At 48.3% G+C, this 24,716-nt stretch overlaps 1 protein-coding gene across 2 annotated transcripts in view; it reads right to left on the reverse strand.

Annotated features, from left to right (window-relative positions):
- Positions 1-24,716, reverse strand: part of LOXHD1 (lipoxygenase homology PLAT domains 1) — a 175,738-nt gene that overhangs the window by 44,243 nt on the left and 106,779 nt on the right. For both annotated transcript variants that reach the window (XM_004422502.3, XM_087438825.1), the window contains exons 22-29: positions 21,262-21,431; positions 20,390-20,494; positions 16,395-16,523; positions 15,052-15,216; positions 11,036-11,217; positions 5,887-6,003; positions 5,004-5,166; positions 1,140-1,294 (exon numbers count right to left, since the gene is read on the reverse strand). In XM_004422502.3, coding sequence (XP_004422559.2) covers positions 1,140-1,294; positions 5,004-5,166; positions 5,887-6,003; positions 11,036-11,217; positions 15,052-15,216; positions 16,395-16,523; positions 20,390-20,494; positions 21,262-21,431 — 1,186 coding nt within the window. The remainder of the gene's footprint in view (positions 1-1,139; positions 1,295-5,003; positions 5,167-5,886; positions 6,004-11,035; positions 11,218-15,051; positions 15,217-16,394; positions 16,524-20,389; positions 20,495-21,261; positions 21,432-24,716) is intronic.

Raw genomic sequence — 24,716 nt, forward strand, 5'->3', positions numbered from 1 at the left:
GACTCCCTTGAGACCTCGTGGCCTGGCTCAGGGGGTCACCAGCTGCAGATCTGCTTAGATGACACCTGCTTTCCTTGTCCCTGAGCTAACTTCCTCCTCACCAGTAGCAAATGTTTCAACACTAAAGGTCATGCCTGTCTGAGGGTCAGGTTTAAGGGGACCCCTGATGAACACCCACTGGTTGATGCAGGAAATCCCCACAGGCACATGGCCACAGGCAAAACCAGAGATTGGGTTAGGAGCCAATCCCCTTCTCTGATCACCTTGAGGCTATCGCCTGGCCTGTGGGGGTTTCTGGCAGGTTTCAGTGAATGGGGAAAAGAAGGGGCTGAGGAGCTAGGGAAGCAGGGAAGGTTGAAAGGGCACAGAGAGAGGGGAGAGAGAGGAGCTGCGGCTGGAGAGGGAAGCCAGGCTGGTGGGAAGGGAAGTTTGGACAGAGGTCTTCCTTTTTGTGAAACCACAGCATGTCAGAGCTGGCAGGGCCTTAGACACTGGCCAATCGTGTGGTTTTCAAGTCTTTTCGGAGCCACAGAGCCCTTTGCTCAATAGAGGGCTTACTTGGCAATCCAGTGGGTAGGCCAGGTCAAAGTGGACACATGTGGGGGGAGTGGGGTGTCCGTCTGCTCCCCCCACCCCTCCATGGCTCCCCAGGGCCTCGGTGCCACCCAGGGCTCTGCACAGTGCAGTTTAGCTAATTCACCTCAGGCTCCTCATTTTACAGATGAGGAAACCAATGCCAGAGAAGTTCTACCAGGTAAGGGGTTGATGGCAGAACCATGCCTCCAGACCCCCAGTTCAAGCCTCTCTCAGTGCAGCCCCCACCACTCATGACCCACCCACAGGGAGCTAGATTTTCTGAAGACAACCTAGCCCCACAGAGCCAGCAACCTAGGGCTCAAACAGGCCTCTTGCTTGCTCAGGCGCCACCCACACCCCATATGCAGGACCCAGGCCCATGCATATGCTGAGAGGGGACCAGCCACTCTGCACGGGGAAGTGCAAGGACAAACGCCCACGTGAAGGTGCAGGACACCCCGCAAAGTTTGCAGACAGCTTCAGGGACCAAGAAGAGCTGGGCTCCAGATAACTGGACCTGGGAGGAGAAGGGAAGGGAGGTAAACTCAGTGTGCCCCTCATACCGTTCCTTTCTCGAACTTGTTGGTGCGGTTCTCCGATTTGCCGAGGTACCGCTCCCCAGTGTCCCCGAGGTCTCCATAGATGGTGATGTAGACCTTGGCATCTGTCCCTGCCCCGGGAACGTTTCCTGTGAAGATCTGCACCGAGTACAGCACGACTGGGTGGGCAGTTGGACAGACAGACAGACAGATGGACAGCCAAAGGGAAGAAAAGGATGGCAAAGCTTTAGGTTTGGGGAACTGGATTTGTAGGAGGTTATTAAGCTTCTGGCCCAGGCTTCGAGGAGGAGTTATTTGTTCAATTACTATAAATCTGCCTGGATTCGCCCATCTGATCTGGACACAGGTGGCCTCTAAGAGCCAAGGATGGAGACTTCCCCCAGCTCTCCTCAAACTATCTGCCCATCCAGCCGCCTACAGTGTCCAGGGGGAAAGACTCAGGAAACTGCCTGACCCGTGTGCACAGTGTGGTCACTAAGTCCACCTGCCCTGACACACTGACAATAATGTGCCTTTCTATCCGAGAGTGACCAGTATCCACGTGAGATCTATCTAAACGGTTTATGGAGAAAATCAAATATTTTTGAAAGAATAGCTTTCCCGCAGTGTCCATTTCCTTATTTTCATTTATTCTTCAGCTCACTGCCCTCCAGTGCCTGCCCCAGCCCTCCATGGGGACTCCTCTCACCAAAGCCACAGCGACTGCTCCCCTCTCCTTCATCTTCCATGGCCTGTGGGAAGGGCTCCATAAATATTGGTGTGACAGTTATTAAAAATTATTAAGGAAAATAAAAATGAGTGCTGTCTTGTTTTTGTTTTGCTGCTGTGGGCTCCTCAGGGAAGAATAAAGTATCTGCTTTCCCAGCCTCCACTCCAGGGGGAAAGGCAAGTCTTGTGTTTTTATGAAGAATTCTTAGTCCCCTCTCTTATTCCTCCATCCAAGGAGCTTTTAAGTTTCAGGCTGAGGAAGACAGGACCTAGCTGGATTACCCCCAAAAGAAGAGATGGAAGTTGTGGCTTTGTGGTGAAGGGTGAGGTGGCCCACCTGGGAGGAAGGTTATTTTCCCAGCCTGGGAGCGGGAGAGGGTTTGGGAGTCTCCACTGGTGGCAGGAACCCCTCCCTTGCACATAGAGACCCAATAGGAAGATGACAGTGGGCTTATCTGGGGACTTGAAGCAGGAGACCTCAAGGCCAAAGAGAGGGTCTCAACAAAGCCAGAGTCCATGGAGAAGCTTTTCTGGCCACCCAGAGAAATGATACCTGTTTGTCAGTGGAAAGCCAGCAGCAGCAGAGTCACGATGCGGCAAGAGGGCACAGGTCTAGGTGGTCCCTACCCTGGACTAAGGGCCAGGCCCCTCCTGTCTGCCTCAGGACTCTTATAAGACCCTAGAAAGGGGGATTCCCCCTCCCTTCAGTGCCTGAGATGGACTTTCTTACCAACCTTGCATGTGGGCTCAGACCACATTTAACTAAATTTAGAAATGTAAGGTGATGTGAATTGCTCATACACATTCACACCCACAACATGGTTCCTATTATTTTCCTCTCTTTCCCTTGGGTTCCACAGCATTATTCTCTCCTGCTCTCCTTCTGTCTCTCTAGACGCTCCTTCTCAAGCAGCTTGATGGGTTCCTGATCTTCTCTCTGCCCCTTAGATGCTGATGTGTCCCGGGTTCCATCCACTTCCCTCAGCTCTCATCCTGCACGCCCTGGGTATTGACTTCTGTGAATTTCCAAGTCTGTATCTCCAAGCTGGTTCCCTCCTGTGCTGTGGACCTGTACCCCTATTACCTAGTGGACACGTCCACTTTGACTAGATCACAGGTCAAAAACTCACATCCAAACCCGAAATCCACCCCCTCCCGGCCCCCCTTTTCCAAACCTTCTCCTCACCCACCCTCACTCAAGGAGGTTTGCTCTCCAAACCTCCTTGGTGCACAGTGAGAATGGCTCTCAGAGGCCTGCCCCCTCAAAGGCAGGAACCAGGACTAGTCACACTGCCCCCACTCCCATCTCACCCAGCTCAGGGCAGAATCTGGTCAGCATTCCATGTGTTGCACTGACAAGTAAAATATCTTTGGTGTTTAAAGAGTCAACATTACCCAAATGTGTCTGGTTGATACTGACAGGAAGTAACATTAGGAATCTTGTCACCATTTAGACACAACAGTCAACTGTCCCCCGCCACTCCCATTTTTCCTCCGCATCCATTTCCTGGCTGTGCATTCAGCCCTGCTCCACACCTGAGTGGGATCTTTTCTAGGAGCCCTTGTCCCAGAGGGAGGTGCTGTTGTCACCAGGGCTGTGAATAAATGTCTGTTCTGCTCCCCCTCTTCCACACCACAGCTCTCTCCAGTCCTTTGGGAATTAGGAAAACTGATTCAGCTTCTGGTGCTGAGCAATGTGGTTGTGCAGTCAGATCCGGCTATTTCTGGATCCTCCTCCCTCCCCGTCCCACCCAGGCCACACAGCTCTCAGTGGAAGATGTTTCCCTAGAAACACCACCAAGCACCCAGTGGGTTTGTGGCAGGTTATTAATATAGAACAGCCCAAGTGTGCCGCTGGGACAGCTTTCCAGGACTGCCTCTGGGATCCAAGTAGAAAAGAGAATTGTCCCCCAGATTTAATAGCAAAGAAAATTCAGAGGGAGGGATATGGATAGGGGAAGGCACATTACCGAGACAACGCTTGTTTTTATCTCTAAGCGAGTGACAACACAGATTAAAGGAAATGTTAGAGCTATAGATGTTTTACATCCCCCTGGCTCCATATGGGGCCCAGAATCTTGAGTTTTACTCTAGTTTTTTCCAAGAAGGCAATGCAACAAATATGAGCTGGATTTCCAAGCTCTGGGAGCATCTCTGATCCATGTAGACTGTCCCTGTGGAGACCCACAGTATTCTTTTGTACCTCATCAGTGGTAGAAAGCCTGCGATTTGCAAGTGAATTTGATTTTTGACCTAGCTAAAGCTGATTCAGAGCTGACTAGCTGCTGAATAACGTGGCGATCGACATGGACAATGGCATTGCTAGTCAAAACAGAGGTGTGACTCTGTCCATGTGGTCTAGGAAGAATGCATGTGTACGTGTGTGTGCTCACACACTCACATGTGCGCACACACACACACACAGTATAGAAAGAAAGAAGAGAAGGCTGAGGACTGAGCCTGGAGCAATACCACATGGAATGAGAAAGGAAAATAGCATTCACTGGGCTAGTCAGAGAGGTAGGAAGAGAACCAGAAAATGGTGGTTCAAAAGCAAATGAAGAAGTGAAATGTGTGTGTTCAGGCTGATGCAAATCCTGCAGAGAAAACCACATCAGTGAGGAACAGGCAAAGGTAACTGGCACAAACAGAAAAGAAACCCATGACCTTGGATACCCTGAAGCTGCACCCAGCCCCTGAGAACAAATACACACAGATCCAGTTAGGTATTTATCCAGGATGCTTCTGGATTCATATCTGGTTGAGACAGCTGGATCCAGCAAGAGCAGAGAGGACCAAGCCCTACAGATTAGTATCCAAATAAACAAAGGGAAGGGAGAGACAAGGACCAGGATAACGCAGGCACAGGAGAATACATGTTTGGATGTATTATCACACTGTCAGACCAGGAAAGGACTTGAGCACAAGTCTTTTGTGGAGTGAGACAGCTGAGACTTTGAAGAATAGCTCTGCCATTTATTGGCTGTGTGAACGTCGGCAGGTTATGTAACCTCTGTGAGCCTCAGTTGCCCTCTCCATGGAATGGAGATAATAATAGACCCTCTCTCCTAGGTGCAAAGGCTTCTCCTGGCACAGGGCAGGTGCCCTACAAGGGAGGGCTGCTGCTGACGGTGATGAGGGTGATTGCACCACACTTACTGTCCAGAGGCTCCTCCACTTCCTTGTAGACTTGCCTTAAGGACCCATCTTTCATGTATTTCTCAGTGAAGATGTCATAAGGGACCAGCTCTCGAATGGTCTTCTTGTCATCCTCTGAGGTGGCAAGCCATCGATCACAAGGGAAGGTCAAGGTCTCTGTGCCCTGGAGTGGGGAGAAAAGAGGAAAATTAGCCCTTAATGTGGAAACTCCAACTTCAGTAGTTCATCAGCATGTCAACACTCATGGGGACCAAGGGCAAGGGTCATGGAGCCCCATGGATAATTCAAAAGCCACAGGGGATCCCTTCCCCACCCCCACCCCCACTTCTAGCAGATCCAGTCTTACTTGAAGACTCCACAACCACATCAGGGGTTGACTCTTGAAGGCACGGTTCCCTTGGTCGCTTAAAAATAGATATCTGAACCCCATCCCGCAGACTTAGATTTAGTGGGTAAGAGGAGGATGCTCTGTATTTTTAAACTGCTCCCAAGTCACTCATATATACAGGCATGACTGAGGGCTACCCCCTAGGTTTAGAATTCTGTGGTTTCAGAATGTTTTCCCAGTTGTTTGACTGGATTTCTTTCTGTGAGTTGACTTTGAGTAGGAAGAAGAGCACATTTGGTCTCTCACTAGTAGTATGGCTCTGGGCGTGGGGAGCAGAGACATGGTTGCCAAGACCCTCCTCCTCGACCCCTAAACCAGGTTCTAAAAGATTCTATCTTGGACCTGAGCTAGTTCCTGCGCTCTGAACTGTGGGAATTTTCCTCAGAAGATTTTATCCCAACTTAACAAGGCTGCAAGTTCTAATAGGAAATCTTCCTTGAATCTCTTCTAGAAAAGGGCAAAAGAAACAGCAGGACAAACGGGTTTGAAACTCACATCTTTATCTGGGAGGAGCCTGCGGATGTCCACGTGGGAGCAGTGCCACCCAGGATTTATGCCAGTATTATCATGGCCAATCCGAATTTTTTCAATGATTTCTCCCACGTCTTCTAACTTTGGAAAGGAGAAAAGGCACCAGATGTTAGCTGACAGGTCCAGGAAACTACAGCTTCAGCAACATCCTGCCTCCCCAGGGCATCCACTCTTGAGTCCCTTTGAACTTCCAGAGGTCACTTTCTCTCAGTATGTCCCGCTGTCCGGCCAAGACAACCCCCACTCTCCTCTGCACATGCCATATTCGTGCTTCCCTTCCCCTCCTCTTACTTAAAATCAGCCTAGACTCCAGAACGCAGTTGAATCAACCTCTAGGAGGCTATTCCCCCTCTTCCTGGTGGAGCCCAGCTCTCTGTCTTCCATTACTTACCACTGTAGCGGCTCATTCCCTGACAACTAACTTGGGTATCAGAAGATGAGTTCTGGTTCTGCCCATGCCCTGTCTTGCCAGGCTGACCTTCTCCTTGGCTCCTAAGAGCCACCTCCACCTTCAGCCACTCCTCTTCTAGATCCTTCAAATCCCAGTCCCTCAAACTTGACATTCAGTCACCACAGGGCCTTTGCACATGCTCTCCCTGCCACTTCCCTTTCCTCTTCTTTACCTAAACCAGTTCCTGCTCAACCTCATCATTCAGGTCTCTGCTCAAGGATTGTTTCCTCAGGGAAGCCCCCTTGGCCACCTTGAGAAAGTCAAATCTCTTCATGGTAGACTCCTATAGCACCCTATAGCCCCCCCAGAGCATGCCTCACAGTCAGAAGTTTGTATTTATTTGTGCAATACCCTCTCCTCCACCACTGGAAGCCCAAAGGGCAGGCTCTACGTCTGTTTTTGCTCACCATTGCATCCCCAAAGCCTATAACAGAGCCTATGACCTAGGTAATCAATAAGTATTGGCTGAAAGGATGAAAGAATGAGTGTTTCCTCATCTGCAAGATGGATGTGATAAAGTCAACCAGGCTCTTTCATATACAGTGTTGAACCTTAACCACAATGGTGTGTGTGAAAGTCCCACTGAGCAAAAAGCTGACACGTGTGTGCCATAGTGAATCAATCCCTGAAATTCAGGAACTGCAATCTCTTCTCTCTGCTGCCTGCAGCCTATGGGCACGGGGTGCAGGGGAGGGACTAAGTCAGGAATGACTGATCCCCCAATCCTTCCCTTGGAGCCCTCTAAGCAAGCAGCAAGGTGGCCAGACACAAGGAAGGCCGTCTGCTCAGCTTGGCACCTGCCTCCCTGGCTCTCTCTCTGCCCTCTGTCATCGCACCAGGCCCACTCCAGGGCCGCCGGGCACCTCTTGGGCCTCTCCCAGTTCCCATGTGTCAAGTTCCCCTCTGAAATGGTGCTGCACATATCAATCCACACTCTGCCACATCCCTATGAGCATCTGGGCAATAACAGGATAAGAAATAGATGAGGAAGCTGGGGCAAAAGGAAAAGAGAGACAGGGAAATAATACCCAGATGCCCTGGCTCACGGTTGGTCCACAGACTTCATGCCTTGAGGTTTGAATCAACAGTTAGGGATTAAGGGTTGGGGGGAGGAGTGTGCAGACTTGAGTTTCCTGGCAGCCCTTCTGCTGAGCTGGCTGCCTGGCCTGCTCCATCAAGCTCTCAGGGCTACAAGGAGATGGCACAGTCAGCTCTGGAGTGGATGAGGGCTCTTGATGAGTGAATGGCATCTGAATGATTGATTGAGTTATTCATCAAATGCAAAGCCTCTGTAATCGGGGATGGAAGTGACCTCTGAATGAACTGCAGCAGCCTCCAACCAGGGGTGTCCTCTCTCCCCACACACCCACTCACAGTTGGAGGTCCATTAGCACTGTTTGAGGAACCTCCCCCAACTCCCACCCATATCCTCCCCAGTTCTAGCCCTGACTCTGCCACCTCCTGGCTCTGTGATCTGAGGCAAGCCACATGACCCTCCAGGCCTCAACTTCCTCATCTATAAAGTGGGGGAGAATAATGTCTTACTCAGCTGAAGGCATGGGCATGGGCAGGGTAACCCTTGAGGTCACTTGTAGGTCTAAGATTGCAGACATGCAATCTATTGCAATCTATCAACTGTTCTCTCATTCCAAGTGACCAGCAGAGGGCCACATTGCTGGAAACTCTATGAACTAAGGACGCTACAGCTGCTGCTGCTCTGCTACCCTGCACCCCCCACCTCCAACTCCCCACTGGCCAGCTCACCCACACCTCACCAGAGAAGTGGAGTCCCCTGTGAGCCTGCGAGAGGCTTTCTGAATCATTAAACAAAGATCAGTGATTTCAGGCTGATGTTAGTACCAGGGACATTTTTAATGAGACCTTATTCTTTCACAACAGGAGAAACACAGAAGTTATGGGTGAAATCCTTGGCTCACAGAATCTCCACTTGACACTAAACTGCCTGGCAGAACTAGGAAGTAAAGATTCACTGCCTCTCCCTCTGTCTGAGGGCCTCTTTTCCTCTGTCCCTGTCCATCTCTAAGTTTCGAGATGTGTGGACCTCGGCTTCCATCGTACTTTTTTTTTTTTTAATTATTTTTAATATATATATATATATATTTTTTTTTTTTTGTGTGTGTGTGAGGAGGATCAGCCCTGAGCTAACATCCATGCCAATCCTCCTCTTTTTACTGAGGAAGACTGGCCCTGAGCTAACATCCATGCCCGTCTTCCCCTACTTTATGTGGGACGCTGCCACAGCATGGCTTGACAAGCGGTGCTTCGGTGCGTGCCTGGGATCCGAACCCGGGCCGCCAGCAGCAGAGTGCGTGCGCTTAACCACTACGCCACAGGGCCGGCGCCCCCATGGTACTTTTTTTTTAACCCTAATCATCCAGCCACTCAGTTGCTCACACTGTGCAGGGCGGCCATCTCAGCTGTGACTGTGACCCCTCAGAGAGCAAGGAGACCTGTAGGAGACCAACGGCCATGGATGGCGGGCCCCAGGATGGTGTCAGATGATGTCAGAATCAGAGGGGACCCTAGCGTTCTCCCAAGAGGTGAAAGAGTTAAGCAGACAAGGCTCTGGAACTGAACTACTTGAGTCCAAATCCCAGCTCTGCCGTTCATTAATTATGACCCACGAGCAAGTCTCTTAATCTTCCTGTGCCGTTTCAGCTATAAAATGGGATAGTCCTACTACTGAACTCTCAGAGTGGTGACAAGGATTTGAGTTGACACACATCACGTACTTAGAACAGAGTTGGCACATGCAAAGTGCTCAGTAAATCCTAGCTGTTATTGCTATATTTTCCTGGCCAGTCCGTGCATCTTAGGATGAGGCCACAGAGAGAGGCAGTGGCTTGCTCATGAGTTAGTGGCTGAGCCAGAACCACAACCCAGGGTTACGAGCTCACAATCCAGGGCTCTCCCTCTCACCTGAAGATCAGTTAGAAAAGAGAAGTAGAGAGACAGGCATACAAAGCTTTTTTGTTGTTTTCAAGCTCTCATACTCCCCCAACACCCAGACAGATTTGAAAAGAAAAAAAAAATTAGCAACAAATTACTGGCAAATCATAGCTGCCTATTAGTGGGGACTTCATTGATGAAACTCCCCAGAAGTCTCGCTGAGGTGTAATCACCACTTGCCGCATTGACTCAGATGACTCACTCACCCCAACATTTTGGGTGGATGAGATGGTGCTTGGTGTGGAGAGATGAATCACCCTTGAATTCTCCTCACTGAAAGATGCCACCAAGGTGGCAACCTTCCCACGAGCACTGAGGGCTCCCAGAGAAGGTGGGGAGGCAGCAGGGAGTCCCCGGGACAGACACTGGCCGAGGAACAAGGACGGCGCTGTGGGCTTCGTTTCCCATCAGAAAATAAGCGGCACGTCTCCAAAGGTCTCCACTACCTGGCGAGTCCAGGCTCCTGAGACTCCTAGCTCTTCTTCTTCAGAATTGTCCCCCTTAAGTCCTGCTTCATCTGGTCCTCCACCTAAGTCATGTTACTCTCCTCCTGTCCCCTCTGGCTAAACCTCAAACCACATGCTGCGTTTATCTCCACCTCTGGCCCTTGGCCACGATGTTCCCCTTGGTAGGAATGCCTCCTCTGCTTGTTCCTGCTGACGGCCACTTCCAGGCCCAGTTCAAAGCCACCACATCCAGGGAGACTTTTCCCTTCTCTGAGCACCCGTAGCATGCTCAGTCAGCCCCGTAGTTGCCCTCATCACCATGGGCTGGTCTACTGCAGGGGCTAAGAGCACGTATCCTGAGCCAGTCCTCTTGGCTTTAAAGCCAGCTTCCACTACGCCCTAGCTGTGTGATTTATGTAAGCTACTAAACTCCCTGTGCCTCAGTTTCCCCATCTTTAAACAGGGATGATTATAACACAATGTTGCTGTGAGGGTTAGGTAGGTTAATACAGGTAAAGCCCTATGACAGCACCTTCTTACCCACAGGATCAGTTATTATGACGATTATCAGAATCTCTCATTAGCCTTGTGTGGAGGTCCGAAGTTCCCCAGCTGGACTGCAAACCCCTTGGTAGCAAAGTCTGGGTCCTCCTTGTCTTTTGTCTCTCCCACCCAACCTAGCACACAGTGAGTGCACAGAGGAGGCACTGAACTGAAGTGTACAGGATACCAAGGTGCTATGACCTACAACCAGAGTAAACATTGAACAACGAAACCCCCAGGCCAGGGCCGAGGGGGAGCCAAGGAACACGTGGGATGTTCTTCTGTATCGGGTTGTTTGGCCATAGCTTGGTGGGTGAGCAGAAGACACAGTTATGTGACGAGCAAGTCTGGAAGCCGGGCTCTCTCCGTGGATACATGTCTGTTGTTGTTGGTAGCACTGGAGATGGCCCCAGTGGAATTGTAGTTGTGCCTCTAGTTTCCCCAAGCCCTGTCCACTCACTATCACCTTTGATCCTGACACCAGTCCTAGAGGGGCAGAGTGAGGTTCACAGGCCTCCTGGTTACTCGGATGTACTGAGGCCCAGAGAGGTGGGATGAACTGCCCATCTTCCTCACTAACAGTACCCGATCAAGGTGAAAGGCACATGTCCGCCTCTGGACACAGGGCTCCTTCTCCTCCCTGTCTTCCGGCCCACCTCACCTCCCAGTCCTGGCTCCCTGGCAGCCTGCTGGGCCCAGGTACCTCCAAAATGAAGCGGGAGGCGGACTTCCTCTCAAAGAACAGCTTCTGCTCCCTCTTGTTGGTGCACAAGTACTTCTGCTGGGTGCACACAGCATCGCAGCCATAGATGACGATGAAGATGTTGGCGTCTGTCCCTGCGGCAAAGACATCGCTGGTGTAGAGAGTGATCTCATAAGGGACAACTGAGGGTGGGGGACAGAGGGTAAAGTCAGAGGGGAGATAAGAATAGAAAACAAACAATAGCAAAGTCAAGTTCTTCACCAGCACCACTGCCCTCCCCTTCACCTGGGAGCTGCTGCCCAGGGACCTAGACCTGGGTAGGGGTAGGTGTCCCGTCATGCCTAGTGCCCACAGAAATCCCTGTCACCTCAGACTAGCATCTCCGTGCCTCCCACATCACAGAGCCAGTAGAGCAGATTGGCTGAAAGCACAGGCTCTAATCTGACTATCCGTGTGACCTGGGCAAGTTACTTACGAGTCTTGGTTCCCTCATCTGTATAATGTCCTCAACATGGTCCCTAGGTGTAGACACTCTATAAATAAAAGCATTATATTTCTGGGGGCAACTGTCCAATAGGATCAGCCACTCTCACAGCAGCGAGAGTCCTTTCTCTTCTCTTCCTATCCCCTGCTCCCAGTCCCTCACTCACTCCACACTGGCCTGCCCTCCCCAATCCATCCATGTCACACCTGGCCCCTTGTTGAGTTGGATGCTGAGGGGGGCTTTCTGGACCCCTTCATTCAGATTCCCTCATGTTATAGGGGTCTCCTATTGGGCAGGGGAGAAGAGGAGGTGAGGGATGCACCAGAGTTTACTCAGACCCACGAGGGACTATCTTTCCCGAAAAGAGAGGTTGACCCATGAGTGTTGTTGGCAAGTAACTTCCCGGTGGGCAGCCACCAGCATGAGTAGAGGACCCTTTCCTTCAAAAACTCCTGGCGTGCTTTTTGAAAATACAGTTTCCCAAACCCTCCTCAGATTCTCTACAGTGTGATTCTAGAGATCCAAATATTTTACTCAGATCTCAACTTAAAGTTGAGACTAGTGGTCTAAGAGAGAGTATTGCTAAGTACAGGCTAAGATCCATCAGCAGGTTGTGAAATGAATTTAGTGGGTGATCACTAGTATTTTTAAAATATATAGAATTGAACAAAATCAAATAGAAAATATCACTGTCCATCACACAGAGTGCGGGTAAACCTTTTTTGTGACAGTTATTTGTTGCATTTGTGTATAAATATGTATACTTACTCTGGGTCACAATTTAAAAAAAGATGGGAAACCCAGAGAAACAGTTCAAGTGGAAATCTACCCAACCTGTGGTCTTGACCTTGAAAGGAATCCCGTTAGAAATCACCTTCTCACAGGTGGCCCCAACCTTCTTCAGAGGAGGAATTGCCCTTTCGTTTATTATCACAGTTATTCTGTTGGGAACTGTAGTAGTAACAGTCATCATTCATTGAGCTATATGCCAGACTCTGTACTAAACAGTCTACATTCCTCACCTCCTTTAACCTTCACAATGACCCCAGGGAATAGGTATTGTTATACTCCCCTTTACGGGTGAGAAAACCAAGGCTCAGAGAGGTGAAGTAACTTGCCCCAGGTCATATGGCTGGTCAGTGGTGGAACTCAAACTTGAACCCAGGCTTGTCTAACCCCAACTCTTCTGTGGTCAACCTCTAAGGGTGCTGTTGTCGTGAACTGGAGGTGAAGACTGCTGCCTACCCACAAGCCACAGGGAGGGGTGGCCTATGGAAGTGACCACCAGTCCCACAATTGCCTGAACAGGGTCCTCACTAACAGGTTAAGGGGAAAGACAGTCCTGACCCTACCAGGCCCTCAGGCAATAACAGAGGTGCCATCTCTGCAGCGTGCAGTCCCTTCCTCTGAGTCCTCTTGGGTTTCTCCATGGCCTAAGGCCCGGGAGGCCTTGCGCAGAGAAGATGGCAATGGATATGAGCTTTCCTGAGACTAGCTGGCAGTGGGAGAAGCCCTGGAAATGTGGGGGCAGGAACAGCACATCCTTCAGCCCTCATTGCTCTAGGCCTGAGCTCAGATTTGCTTCCTGGTCTCTAGTTCTGCCTCTGCCATTGAGTAGCTGTGTGTCCTTGGGCAAATGGCCATACTTCTCTGGGCCTCAGTCTCCTCACCTGTAAAATAAAACAGTTTAACTAGATCTGTGGTTTCAGTTTCTTTGATTATGGAATTCTTGTAAATACACTTATCAAGAACATTCAGAAAAAACTTGACTTTTTAAAGCTGAGAAGTTGCTCTGACTGCACGAATTGGGGCAAGAGGTTTCCCTTCTCAGCCTTCCCCCTCCTCCCACCAGCTGCCCTGAGATACCTCCTTCGCCTTCTAGGGATTCTCAGAACATAGGTTGAAGCCTAAGGTCCCTCCCAGCCCTAACATGGCATGATTCTGACATTCAAGGCTCCACACTGTGTCCCACCACCCCCATGGAGTCTATAAGTTTGGACCACCACAATGGTCCCCTTCTTATTATATACCTCTCCTGGGTGGGCAGTACATTTTAGTCAGTCCATGAGTGGCTCCATCTTGTTCTGTTCTTCACGTGTATTGGGCAGCCTTGAGGAACTGCTTTGATTCCTTCCAGGTGCCTGAAAATGATGACTGGGCACCATTCCCCACCATTCCTGGGGCTGCAGCTCCCTAGTCTCTGGAGCTCCCTGGCTTTGGGCCCCCAAGACCTTTTCCAATCAGGGCAGTAGGTTCTGAGCAGCAGACCCCTCCTTTCTGCACTCCCACCTGGGGAGAGCTGCACTTTGAAGCTGCCTCCAGAGCTCTTCAGCGTGAAAGTCAAGTCTTTCCTGCATTTTTTTTCTTTATGCAAATGTGAGTCTAAGACAAAGGGCGAATGGGCTAGCTTTCATATCAGACTGGAACCGAATATATTCAAGGTCAGGCCATAATTTTTTTTTTTTTTTGTACAGAGCAAGGCCTGTCAAGGGCATGAAGGGAGAAATGGGTACTTCTATCCTGAAGGGTCCCACCTAATACTGCTGCCAGGTCTGCGTACATCCATCAGGTCAGTGTGTCTGTCCTAGACTGCAGGCGGGTCCTGGGGGCAGTGGCTGGATCTAGCATTTGCTTTGTATATGCAGGGACTTTACTAGAGGAAAATGACACTTTATTTCATGTTTTGGACCAGAAAATATTCTGATGGAGGTGACCACTGGTCCCATCGGTCATTTCCAGTTTAATCACTTTAGGAAAGAAAAAAAATGTTCATCACTGATTCACACAGTTTAAGTATGAGCTGTTTGGGAGAAATCTTTTGGTACAGGTAACTATTTGGTTAGAAAGAAATTGTATTCTCTGGGTTTTGCTCAGATTTCAACAAATTCAGACAGATTTTTATAGTTGGGTTGATTTCAGTTAGATTCCCAGTACCTAGTATGTCCCTATATGTATATCAACTTTTAATACACACTTTCTGATGATGATAGTGGAAGGGAAGTGTCAAAACTTCACCAAATTGTTTCCCTTCTTCCTTTCCTTTAGCTGGTAAAAGGAATTACATTTACCTTCTTTTCAAGTTATTTTTTTTCCCCAATCGGGATAAGAAATTATAGTGGTGATTTCTTTGGCGTGTTAATGACTGGAATGAGGATTGGTGATGGGGTTGATAATGATCCCTCACAGTTACACCCTTATCTTTCTTCTTTTTTGGGTCTTACAACCATTCTCTATTATTATCTCTGTTTTACAGATGAGGAAACTGAGCCCCACAGAGGTCAGGCTCTCTGCCTGTTGTCGCCAGCTAGTTTGGGGTAGAGTTTAGAATAAGTCCCATATTTCCTTTCCCTGGGTCCAGGGCTCTGCCCACAGCCTGCATAGGTACCAGGGAATTTGGGAAAGCAGTGAGAGACACAAATCTCCAAGGTGGGCCTGGCCTAGGGTCAATGTTGGAGGAGGGATTGGGATCGAGTTGGGGTGGTGGGTGATGGGGTCCGGGAGGACAGCCAGCCTTGCTGTGCACGGTTCCTACATGGCGTGTACAGTCTTGTCTGAAGCTCCGCGTGGAAGAGGTCCCTGACGATGGCCCCGTCGTCTTCATTCTTGGCCAGCCAGCGGCCGCAGGGGAATGTCATGCACTTTCCGAGAGATGGGGCATCCACCTCTACCCAGTCTACAAACCAGCCTGGAGCCTTGCCTGGCAAGAAGGAGACACAGAATCCATCAAGGACTTCTACAGGGGTGGCTTCCTGTGGGTAACTTCAAGGACTCCAAATATCCTGCCCTACTTGACATCTGATGCCTACAGCTCCACCAGGAACATGCCATCCTTTTGCTTACAGCATTGCTAAAATGATTCCTGTTAATCATGCAGCTGGTTAATGATTCAGCTGGTACACACCCAGCTGAAGCTGGATCACACTCCAGGCTGCCGTCAGTGAAATTAGCAAGAGTGAAGGAGCAGGGGAAGAGAGGACAGGAGGCAGAAAGTCTGAGGGGAGGGAAGCAAGGACACTGTCCAGGGTGGAAGGTGCTCCAAACAGGAAACCTGGGGATGGCAGAGAGAGCCTGTGTTAACAAGGACTTCATAATTTCACCCAGTAGCAGGATGACACTCCCAGCTCCCTGGCCTCAGTGTGTGATGCACGAAGGGTAGGGAAATCAGTGAAGGATCGATGGTCCTTCCTGGGAAAATGAGTGCTCAAGCTTAACGAAGGAAATGGAAGCCAGGCAGAGAACCCTGTCCCTCAGTCCCAGAGGCAAGGAAGAGGGCCTCCTTCTTTAGGCTTAGAAGATGTGGTTTGAAGACCAAGAAAGTGAGTCATACTTTACTGAGAGAGAACAAACTTGGGCACAGCCTTTGTCTGGCTGTAGGGCAGTGGGTTCCAGGAAGGATTGGCTAGATCACTGGTTCTCAAAGTGGGGTCCCCAGACCAGCAGCCTCAGCATCACTTATGAGAAATATAAACTCTCGGGCCCCACCCCAGACCTACTGAATCAAAGACTGTGTGGGTGGGGCCCAAAAATCTGTGTTTTAACAAGCCCCAGCCCAGGTGGTTCTGATGCACACTCAAGTTTGAGAACCACTGAGCTAGATCAGAGATTCTCAGATCTGGCGGCACATTGAAATTACTGAGGGGGGCGGATAGAGGAAGGCTTTAAAAATCACCAGTGTCTAGGCTCCACCCCAGACCAATTAGACCAGAATCACTGTGTGCAGCCAGGGCTCCACGGGGCTGAAGGGACTGAGGAAGTTGGGTCATTAAGAAAGGTAGATGACATCCAAGTTTCCCCCAGATTCATCCCAAACACCCACAGGGACCTATCCATGGTCCTTACATTCTTAGCAGGGAATAGAGGGGAAGGAAGCCAGACCTGTGTTGTCGTGGCCGATCCTGACTTTCCACAGATCTCCCAGGTCCAGCGTCTCCACTGTGAAGATTTCGATGCTGTCCCTCTCAAACTTGTCACTGTTGGTCTTGGAGGACTTCAGGAGGGTCATTCCTGCCGACCAAATGACCCCAACATGACTGGCTGGGCCTGAGACCTTCAAACCTAGTCTGACCACCCTTTTAGTCTTTCCTCATAATGACCAAATTTCGGAACTTTCGTCAAATTTAGGCTGTGCAATTACTATCCACAGGGCACACTGCCACATTTGGCAATTTTCTTTTCGGTGTGTGTCTTTTTATTGAGCTTTGCAATAACACTCTGAGGTATGTAATTTTATTTCCAGTTTGTATCTAAAGAAAAGGAGACACACCAAGAAGTTAAGTGCGTTATCCAAGATTATCCAGGAGGAAGTGGTGGGGCCCTAAGTCAGTGTCTGCTCTCCTTCCCCACCCCTCATGATTCTCCACATGGAGAGGGAGCTAGTGATAAATCCACCCTCCCCATGCTCCTGAGGAAACAGGGGCTCCCCTGCAGGGTGGGGCATGTGGGAATTCTCTGGAGACTCTTCTCTGGATGACGGAAGGAGGGATGGCTTCAAATGCCCCCCACCAGCCATCTCATATACATGATCAGTCCTGGGAACCTGACCGTGGTGTCGGTCTGAAATTTGAGGGGGTCTCAGAGTCATCACCATCCTCTCCTGCCTTAGCATGCGCTACATTGCCTTCAAGTCCCCCTACCCCCGTAAGTCCCAGCTCTGGGCCAACCTCCTGTAGGAAGTCTTCTGATACTCACAGATTCATTGAAGACTGGTTGAAGTGCACAAAGTCTGACAGACCTTGGTTCAATGCATGTTCACTTGGGTCACTTACCATCTGGGTGGCCTTGGGCAAATTACTTAATTCTCTGAGATTTGGTCTCCTCGAATGTAAAAAGAGGTGGTCTTGGTGCCTTCCCCATAGAGTTGTGAGAGTTCGATAAGATGAAAACTGTCGGGCCGGCCCCGTGGCTTAGCGGTTAAATGCGCGCTACGCTACTGGCGGCCCAGGTTCGGATCCCAGGCGCGCACCGACGCACCGCTTCTCTGGCCATGCTGAGGCCACGTCCCACATACAGCAACTAGAAGGATGTGCAACTACGACATACAACTATCTGCTGGGGCTTTGGGGGGGCGGAAAGGAGGAGGGTTGGCAATAGATGTTAGCTCAGAGCCGGTCTTCCTCAGCAAAAAGAGGAGGATTAGCATGGATGTTAGCTCAGGGCTGATCTTCCTCAAAACAAAACAAAACAAAACAAAACTGTTGAGTGCTGGAGAATGTGCCTATCACATAGAAATTTCTTTGCAAATAAAAGCAGTTGTTAGGGCCCATCAATTCCATTGATTGTGATTCAGTAACTACCATAATAACATCCATTTATAAGTTATGACCTAATTCACTCATTGTACATTACCCGCATTATCTAACCTGTTAAATCATAATAATAATTAATGTTTATTGTGTCACTTTGTCTCAAATATTTCACATGTCCAATTTCATTAAGTCCACAACCCCATGTGGCACATACTAGTTTAATCTCCACTTTATAAATGGAAGAAACTAAGGCAAAGATAGGTTAAGCAACTTGCCCAAGGTCACACAGCTAATAGAGAAGAAATTTAAACCAATCAGTCAAGCTTGAGTCCATGCTCTACCACCACACCATTGTATTAGCATATGAGCACCTCAAAGTCAGCAATTAGGTCCCTTCATTCTTCAACAATGCTTGGCACAGAGCTCTGGACCCAAAAGGTTTTGAGTAAATACATGATGACTACTTGAGGGACTGGCTCCTCTCCTAATTCAGACAGGATGGCTGAACATGTGGCCCAAGTGGATGACTGACCGCAGTACTATATGCCACCTTCTCTGAGTGCCTTGGCAGAGGCTCCAGAATGACTCCAAGACTCCTTGAGCATCTCATATTGAGAGTACCATGGAACCCATTGGTTGAGTCTCATTGGACCTTGAGAGGAGCCACCATTTCCCAGGTTGTTATTGAGGTAGAGATAGAGTTACAGCTACCTCTGCCATCAGAACAGAAGGAGAAAGCTGGCAGCAGACATAGAGAAGAGACCACTCACTGTTCGGACTAAGGAGCCCATTGTTATGATTTTGAAAGGCAAACAGAATGACACTTCCAGGAAAGGCACAGGAAGTGGTAAAAACTTTCAGAAAGACCTGGAAAAAGACTGACTATAAGATCAGGCACCATTACCCGGTGAGAGGACTCTGAAGGGAAGATGATTCATATGGCTTCCAAACACTTCTGGGGTGGGAGAGGTAGCAATGAGGATAGGAGAGAGGGCAGGGGGCTCTTTGCCCCTGCAGTGCAGTAGGACTGACCTAGTAAGATTTAGGAAGAATTTCTACAGGAACCAACGTTCACAACCTAGGTAGACAAGTCACCTCACATGGAGATTTTTAAGAAAAAAGAAACTGCCTTTCGCTGAAGGGGTTGCTTGCATGCAATCTGTCAAGAGTCAGAGGCATACAAGAATACACAACAGGGAAAGGATAGTCTCCTCAATAATGATGCTGGGAAAACTGGACATCTACATGTAAAAGAATTAATTTGGACCCTTATCTTACACCATACACAAAAATCAACTCAAAAGACTTAAACGTAAGACCTGAAACTGTAAAACTCTTAGAAGAAAACATAGAGGAAAAGCTTCATGACGTTGGTCTTGGTAATGATTTCATGGATATGACACCAAAAGCATAAGCAACAAAAATTAAAATAAACAAGTGAGATTACATCAAATTAAAAAGTTTCTGCACAACAAAGGAAACGATAAACAGGGTGAAAAGGCAGCCTACAGAATGGGAGAAAATATTTGCAAACCACATAGCTGATGAGGGGTTAATCATCAAAATATATATGAAACTCCTACAACTCAATAACAAAAAAACTAATAACCCAATTTTAAAAATGGGCAAAGGACTTAAATAGACATTTCTCCAAAGAAGACATAAAAATGACCGACAGTATATAAAAAAAATGTTATTTGTTACAAATCATCAGGGAAATGCAAATCAAAAGTATGATGAGATATCAACTCAACGCTTGTCAGGATGGTTACTATCAAAAAAAAATAAAACAAAAGACAACAAGCGTTGGTGAAAACATGGAGAAATTGGAACCCTTGCACACAGTTGGTGGGAATGCAAAATGGTGCAGTTGCTATGGAAAATAGTATGAACGTTCTTCAAAAAATTAAAAATAGAACTACCATATGATCCAGCAATCCCACTCCTGGGTACATATCCAAAAGAACTGAAATCAAGATCTTGAAAAGATATCTGCATTTCCATGTTCATTGCAGCACTGTTTACAATAGCCAAGATGTGGACAAGACCTAAATGTCTATTGACAGATGAATGGATAAAGGAAATGCAATGCAGTCACACAATGGAATACTATTCAGCCTTTAAAAAGAAGGAAATTCTCCAATATGCAAAAACCTGGACGGTCTTTGAGGACCTTACGCTAAGTGAAATGAGCCAGTCACAGAAAGACAAATATATCATAATTCCACTTATATGAAGTATCCAAAATAGTCAAATTCATAAAATCAAAACTGAAATGGTGGGTACCAGGAACTGGGGAGAGGAGGAAATGGGGAGTTATTAATCAACAGGTATAAAGTTTCAGTTTAATAAGATGAATAGGCTCTAGAGATCTGCTGTGCAACACATACCTATATTCAACAATAATGTATTGGACATTTAAAATTTGTTAAGAGGATAAATAGCATGTTAAGTGTTCTTCCCACAATAAAATAAAATAAAACAATAAAGGGGGATTCTTAATTTTTTTTTTTTTTAAAAGAGAGAGACACAGGCATGACCAGGATTTCCTTGGAAAGTTCTGCTGAATCTCCCAGTCTCTCTGGGAGGAACGTGGGTGAACCTCGCCCTGCATTGCTTTCTTACCAGTGTCGTCTTGTGTGCCAAAGAGGGTGATGAAGACATTGGCATCTGTGCCCGCGTTCTTCTTGTCCCCGGTCTTTACGGTCACTGAGAATGTGGTAGATTTATCTGCCAGGAGAGGAGTGTAGAGAAGTGAGTGGTGGATCGCTCCTCCCACGAAGGGAGGAGGGAGAAACCACACAGAACACGTTTCTATGTTCGAATTGACCATTTCTGTGACTCACTCTACTTGCAGCATGGGTTGTTCTACAGTTGCCTTTAGTCTGGAAACTTCCTGAAGGCAGAGATGAGGTCACCCCCACCTCCAGCTCACACAGGAAATCCCTCAATCAGTAAAGTTGTAGGATGCTTAGGGGAGACTTGGGGTGACTGTGAGGGTCAGAGTCTCATCAGCCAGGAGCCCTGGTCTGACTCCTCCAGGTTGGGGAAAGTTTTAGGGATGTGAGTTTCCAGGAAGGGAGCACAAGCATCACAGAACTCAAAAGTCCACACTTTCTCTTGACAAAAATGTATTGAGGGCATATAATGTGCCTGGAGGGGAGGACACAAGACTAAGTCAGAACCAGCTACAACTATTCTATTCTGTTCTGTTCTATTCTATTCTATTCCATTCTGTTCCGTTCCATTCCATTCCAGACAACAACTCCATGCTAAGCCATGTACTTTATACTCAGCCTTACGCTAGACCTGTGGGAATATGCCCCCCTCACCTCCCCATTCTTGCCATGGAGGAATGAAAAGACAGTACAGATAGAATGCCAGAGGAGGAAGTGTCCAGAGCTCACAGGGGAGGGAGGGAAGATGGAGACCTAGGATGGAAGAGAGGCAGAGAGGAGGAATGCCAGAGGGAAGAAATCAGCCCTAGCTTAGGAAACCTTTCTGCTCCAGGGCCAGGTTGTCGAGGGGGTTGTTGTCACCACCTCCGCCACCCTCCTCATCCTTGCTCCGTGGCAGTACATAGGACTCATCCACTGGCAGCAGCTCCCTGGACAGCTGGCCATCATCCTCCTCCACCGCCAGCCAGCGTTGGCACGGAAAGTAGTACCTGTGGGAGCGGGGAATAAGGAAAGGTGGGAATGTCTCCTTGGAACTGTCTCATGAAGGAGCAGTCATGGACTGTGAAATGAGAGGCCCCCATGGGGCCCAAACACTCCCCTGTCTGCCCCCCAAAAGCATTACCCTCCAATCCTAATTAGCCTGGGAATCACCCCATTAGAGTTATTTGCCTAGAGTAGACAATGAACATGAGGACATGGTCTCCAGACACTCTGCTGAAAATGGCTGTGCAACAGTGTTTGGAGCATAGCAGACCCCCAATCCGGGTGATGTCGAAGGTTATCTAGAAGAAGAGGGTTTCTGGGGACTGTTCCAGTCTTTTCTGGAATTAATCTGTTAGCCAGAGCTACTTTAGCAAAGAGTGTTGTAGGTGTTCAATACCTAAGTGTGGAATTAATAGAATGACCCAGTTATGCTTCTGGAAGGTACGAAGAGTGTGGCTAAGTTGCCTGCATGGAAGACAGTTGGGGCCATCTAGAGAAAGGAGGTCCAAGTTAGACTCTTCAACGCATAGGCAGAGCCCAGAGCAATGGAGGCACCTGGAAGGAAGGGAAGGCAGGATCAGGCATGAGAGGGGCAGCAGGGTGAGGTAATCAAGGACTCGCCTCTGCAGCCAGACTGGCTTTGAATCCTGGCTCTGCCACTTAGTATAGTCACGTGACCTTGAACGAGTTTCTTTACCTCTCTGAGTTCACATTACCGGGTTTAGCCAATAAGATCACAGGACTTCAAGTTAAATTTAATATTAGATAAGCAATGAATAATGTTTTAGTACAAATACGTCTTATCCAATATTTGGGATACACTTATACTAAAACATTATTCTTTGTTTATCTGAAATTCAAATTTAATTGGCCATTCTATATTTTATCTGGCAACCCTATTCTATACTTATTGTTCCGTAAAATGAGAATAATATTGCCTGTTTCATAGGTTGTTGTAAAGATTACATGAGTCAAACATTTGAAGTGCTTATAAAAATGCCTGGCTCTGGGTAAGAATTTGCTAATGCTATTGTTGTTATTATTATTTGTACTTCCCTTTCTTTCTCCGCAGCTCATGCCTGGGATCTCTGGAGGCTGTGGGCTGGACAGCTCCCCCCCGCCTCTAGGCTCCCAGAACAACGCAGAGCGTCTGAGAATGCAACCCATCTCTGAATTGGGGCATTCCACCCCATGTGTGCTCCTTCCCCACCCCTGTCCGGAGGCATACGATGCACTCAGGGACTAGTCAGAGTCTGGAGAGGTGGGAGCAACGTGGGCTGACAGTCTCATTTCTGTCTGAGCCCCACATTCTCCCACAGTCCTCAGCGCCGCCCAATGTCGAAGTGTTAGAGGAGCAGAGCCAGAGAGCGCTGCCTCAGCCCGTGGGCTCGGATGGGGTGCGGAGTGGGCAATTTCATATTGATGGACGTGGATTTAAAGGGTGGGAGGAGCTCGACCTAGGGCGACATAAACTAAATTGTGATTAAATTAGTGTTTAAGTGAAAAATGTATATTGTTCCACTTCTCAGCCTTTAAATGTATGAATGGGAAAGTTAAATTTTTATTCAACCAAATAACTTATGAATAATAGGCTTTAGCTCTAAATTATGGCCAATTAAGGGAGAGAGACAGAAATAAAGGAGTAGGGTTGAGACAGAGGCAGAGACAATGAGCGTGTGGGAAGTTGGAGGAGAACAAGGACAGAGGGAGAGAGAGAGGCACAAAAAAAGATCTGGGGGGATTTATCCTGGGAGACAGAAAAAGACAGAAAGACAGAAGAGGGAGACGCAAGCCCTCCCATACCCGAGAAGAGCGCATGCGCGCAGGCAATCAGGCTGGCTTTCCTGGAGCGCCATCCCCATTGTCCCTGAGATACAGAACTGCGACATTAAAGACCCTCAGCTCGCCCACGGCTGCAGCATCCGCGGATCCAGCTCGCTGCGCGGGGAGAACCAGAGCAGGAGCCAGGGCTGGCCTGAGTGCTGGGCGTGTAGCCTCTGTCCTCACGGCGCCAGCAAGCACCCACAGAAGGTTGGCTACTGACCCCTGCCCCTTCGTCCCACAGAAATAAATCCTACTCAAGCAGGTGTCAGGGCACTAGGGAGGGGGTAGGCAGGGATTTTTAAGGAGCAAAGCAGAAGAGAGGCGTGCAGGTGTTCTGGCCAGATACGCTCACCACTGGGCTTACAACAGGGGTGATAGAAAGAAGGAGCCAGGATTTGGGTGAGCAGGAGGTTTAAACTGAACATTGAAACAAAGCTTGGGACTGCTAAAAGTACAAGTTTCACTTGAAAGTACGAATTGAATGAACAGATTGCAAGATTGAATGTTATAAAATGTATCTAATTTTGAATGGACTTTCCCATTTTGTGCATAGATTAAAGGCTGGAGCACATCACATATAAGTCACGTGTAAGTGGTGACACTGGCAGACTGTGTGGGGCTAGAACTCAGGAACTTTGGGTTTGTGTCCCTGCTATCCCCCTAGAATGCTGCGTGGCCCCTAGACCTGAAGTTTCCTCACCAAGTAGGCTGGGTGAAGTCATCTGTAAGGTCTTTTCTGTCTCAACGTTCTACGACCCCCAAGATCCCTGGAGGAGTGAGGGGTTCCACAGAACTCCTTGTTAGGTAACCTTAAGGGAAAAAGTTCTGATAACATTTTTGTTCAACCCTCACTGGAAGGCCCACCCAACGTGTTTGCCAAATGTAATGGAATTCAAGAATAGCATCTGTCTTTAATGATTAAGGATCTTCGGGGACCCCCAAGCCATCAATCAGAACAGGAATCTATGTCTTAGGGCTGAGAACAGAGGTGGAGAAAGCATAGAATATCAGATTGAATGTGGACAGACCTCAGTACACTAAATACATTCCTAACTTTTGGGGCATTTGCCTCTTCCTCTTTTAAATTGAGTGCATTTGATTTTATTCAGATCGAAAATGCAGCTAGATAGAGTGTTAAAGGAGGAAGGAGATTGTGGCACAATCTCATTTAAGCAACAAGTCAATGGAAGTGGAAGGGGGTGAGAAAGCAGCAGAGCCAATGACTTAACAAAGATGCGCTAATTCAAGACCATGTACCCCCAAATATCCAACCATTTCTGTCACGTGTTCTGAAACCTGAACATTAGAGACTCATAGTTTTGGATACTGAAGGACTTAGAATTTTTAAGTCCCTTGATGATATATTTAGAATCTCTTGGCTGCAAGGGATCTTTAAAAGCAAGTGCATGGTTTGTCACATCTCTTTCCAATACAAAGATGACCATGGAAGCATCTGTTGAGGAAAA

The sequence above is a fragment of the Ceratotherium simum genome, chromosome 14 (assembly GCF_057802395.1).
Source record: "Ceratotherium simum simum isolate JZ-2026a chromosome 14, ASM5780239v1, whole genome shotgun sequence".
Classification (NCBI taxonomy): Eukaryota; Metazoa; Chordata; class Mammalia; order Perissodactyla; family Rhinocerotidae; genus Ceratotherium; species Ceratotherium simum.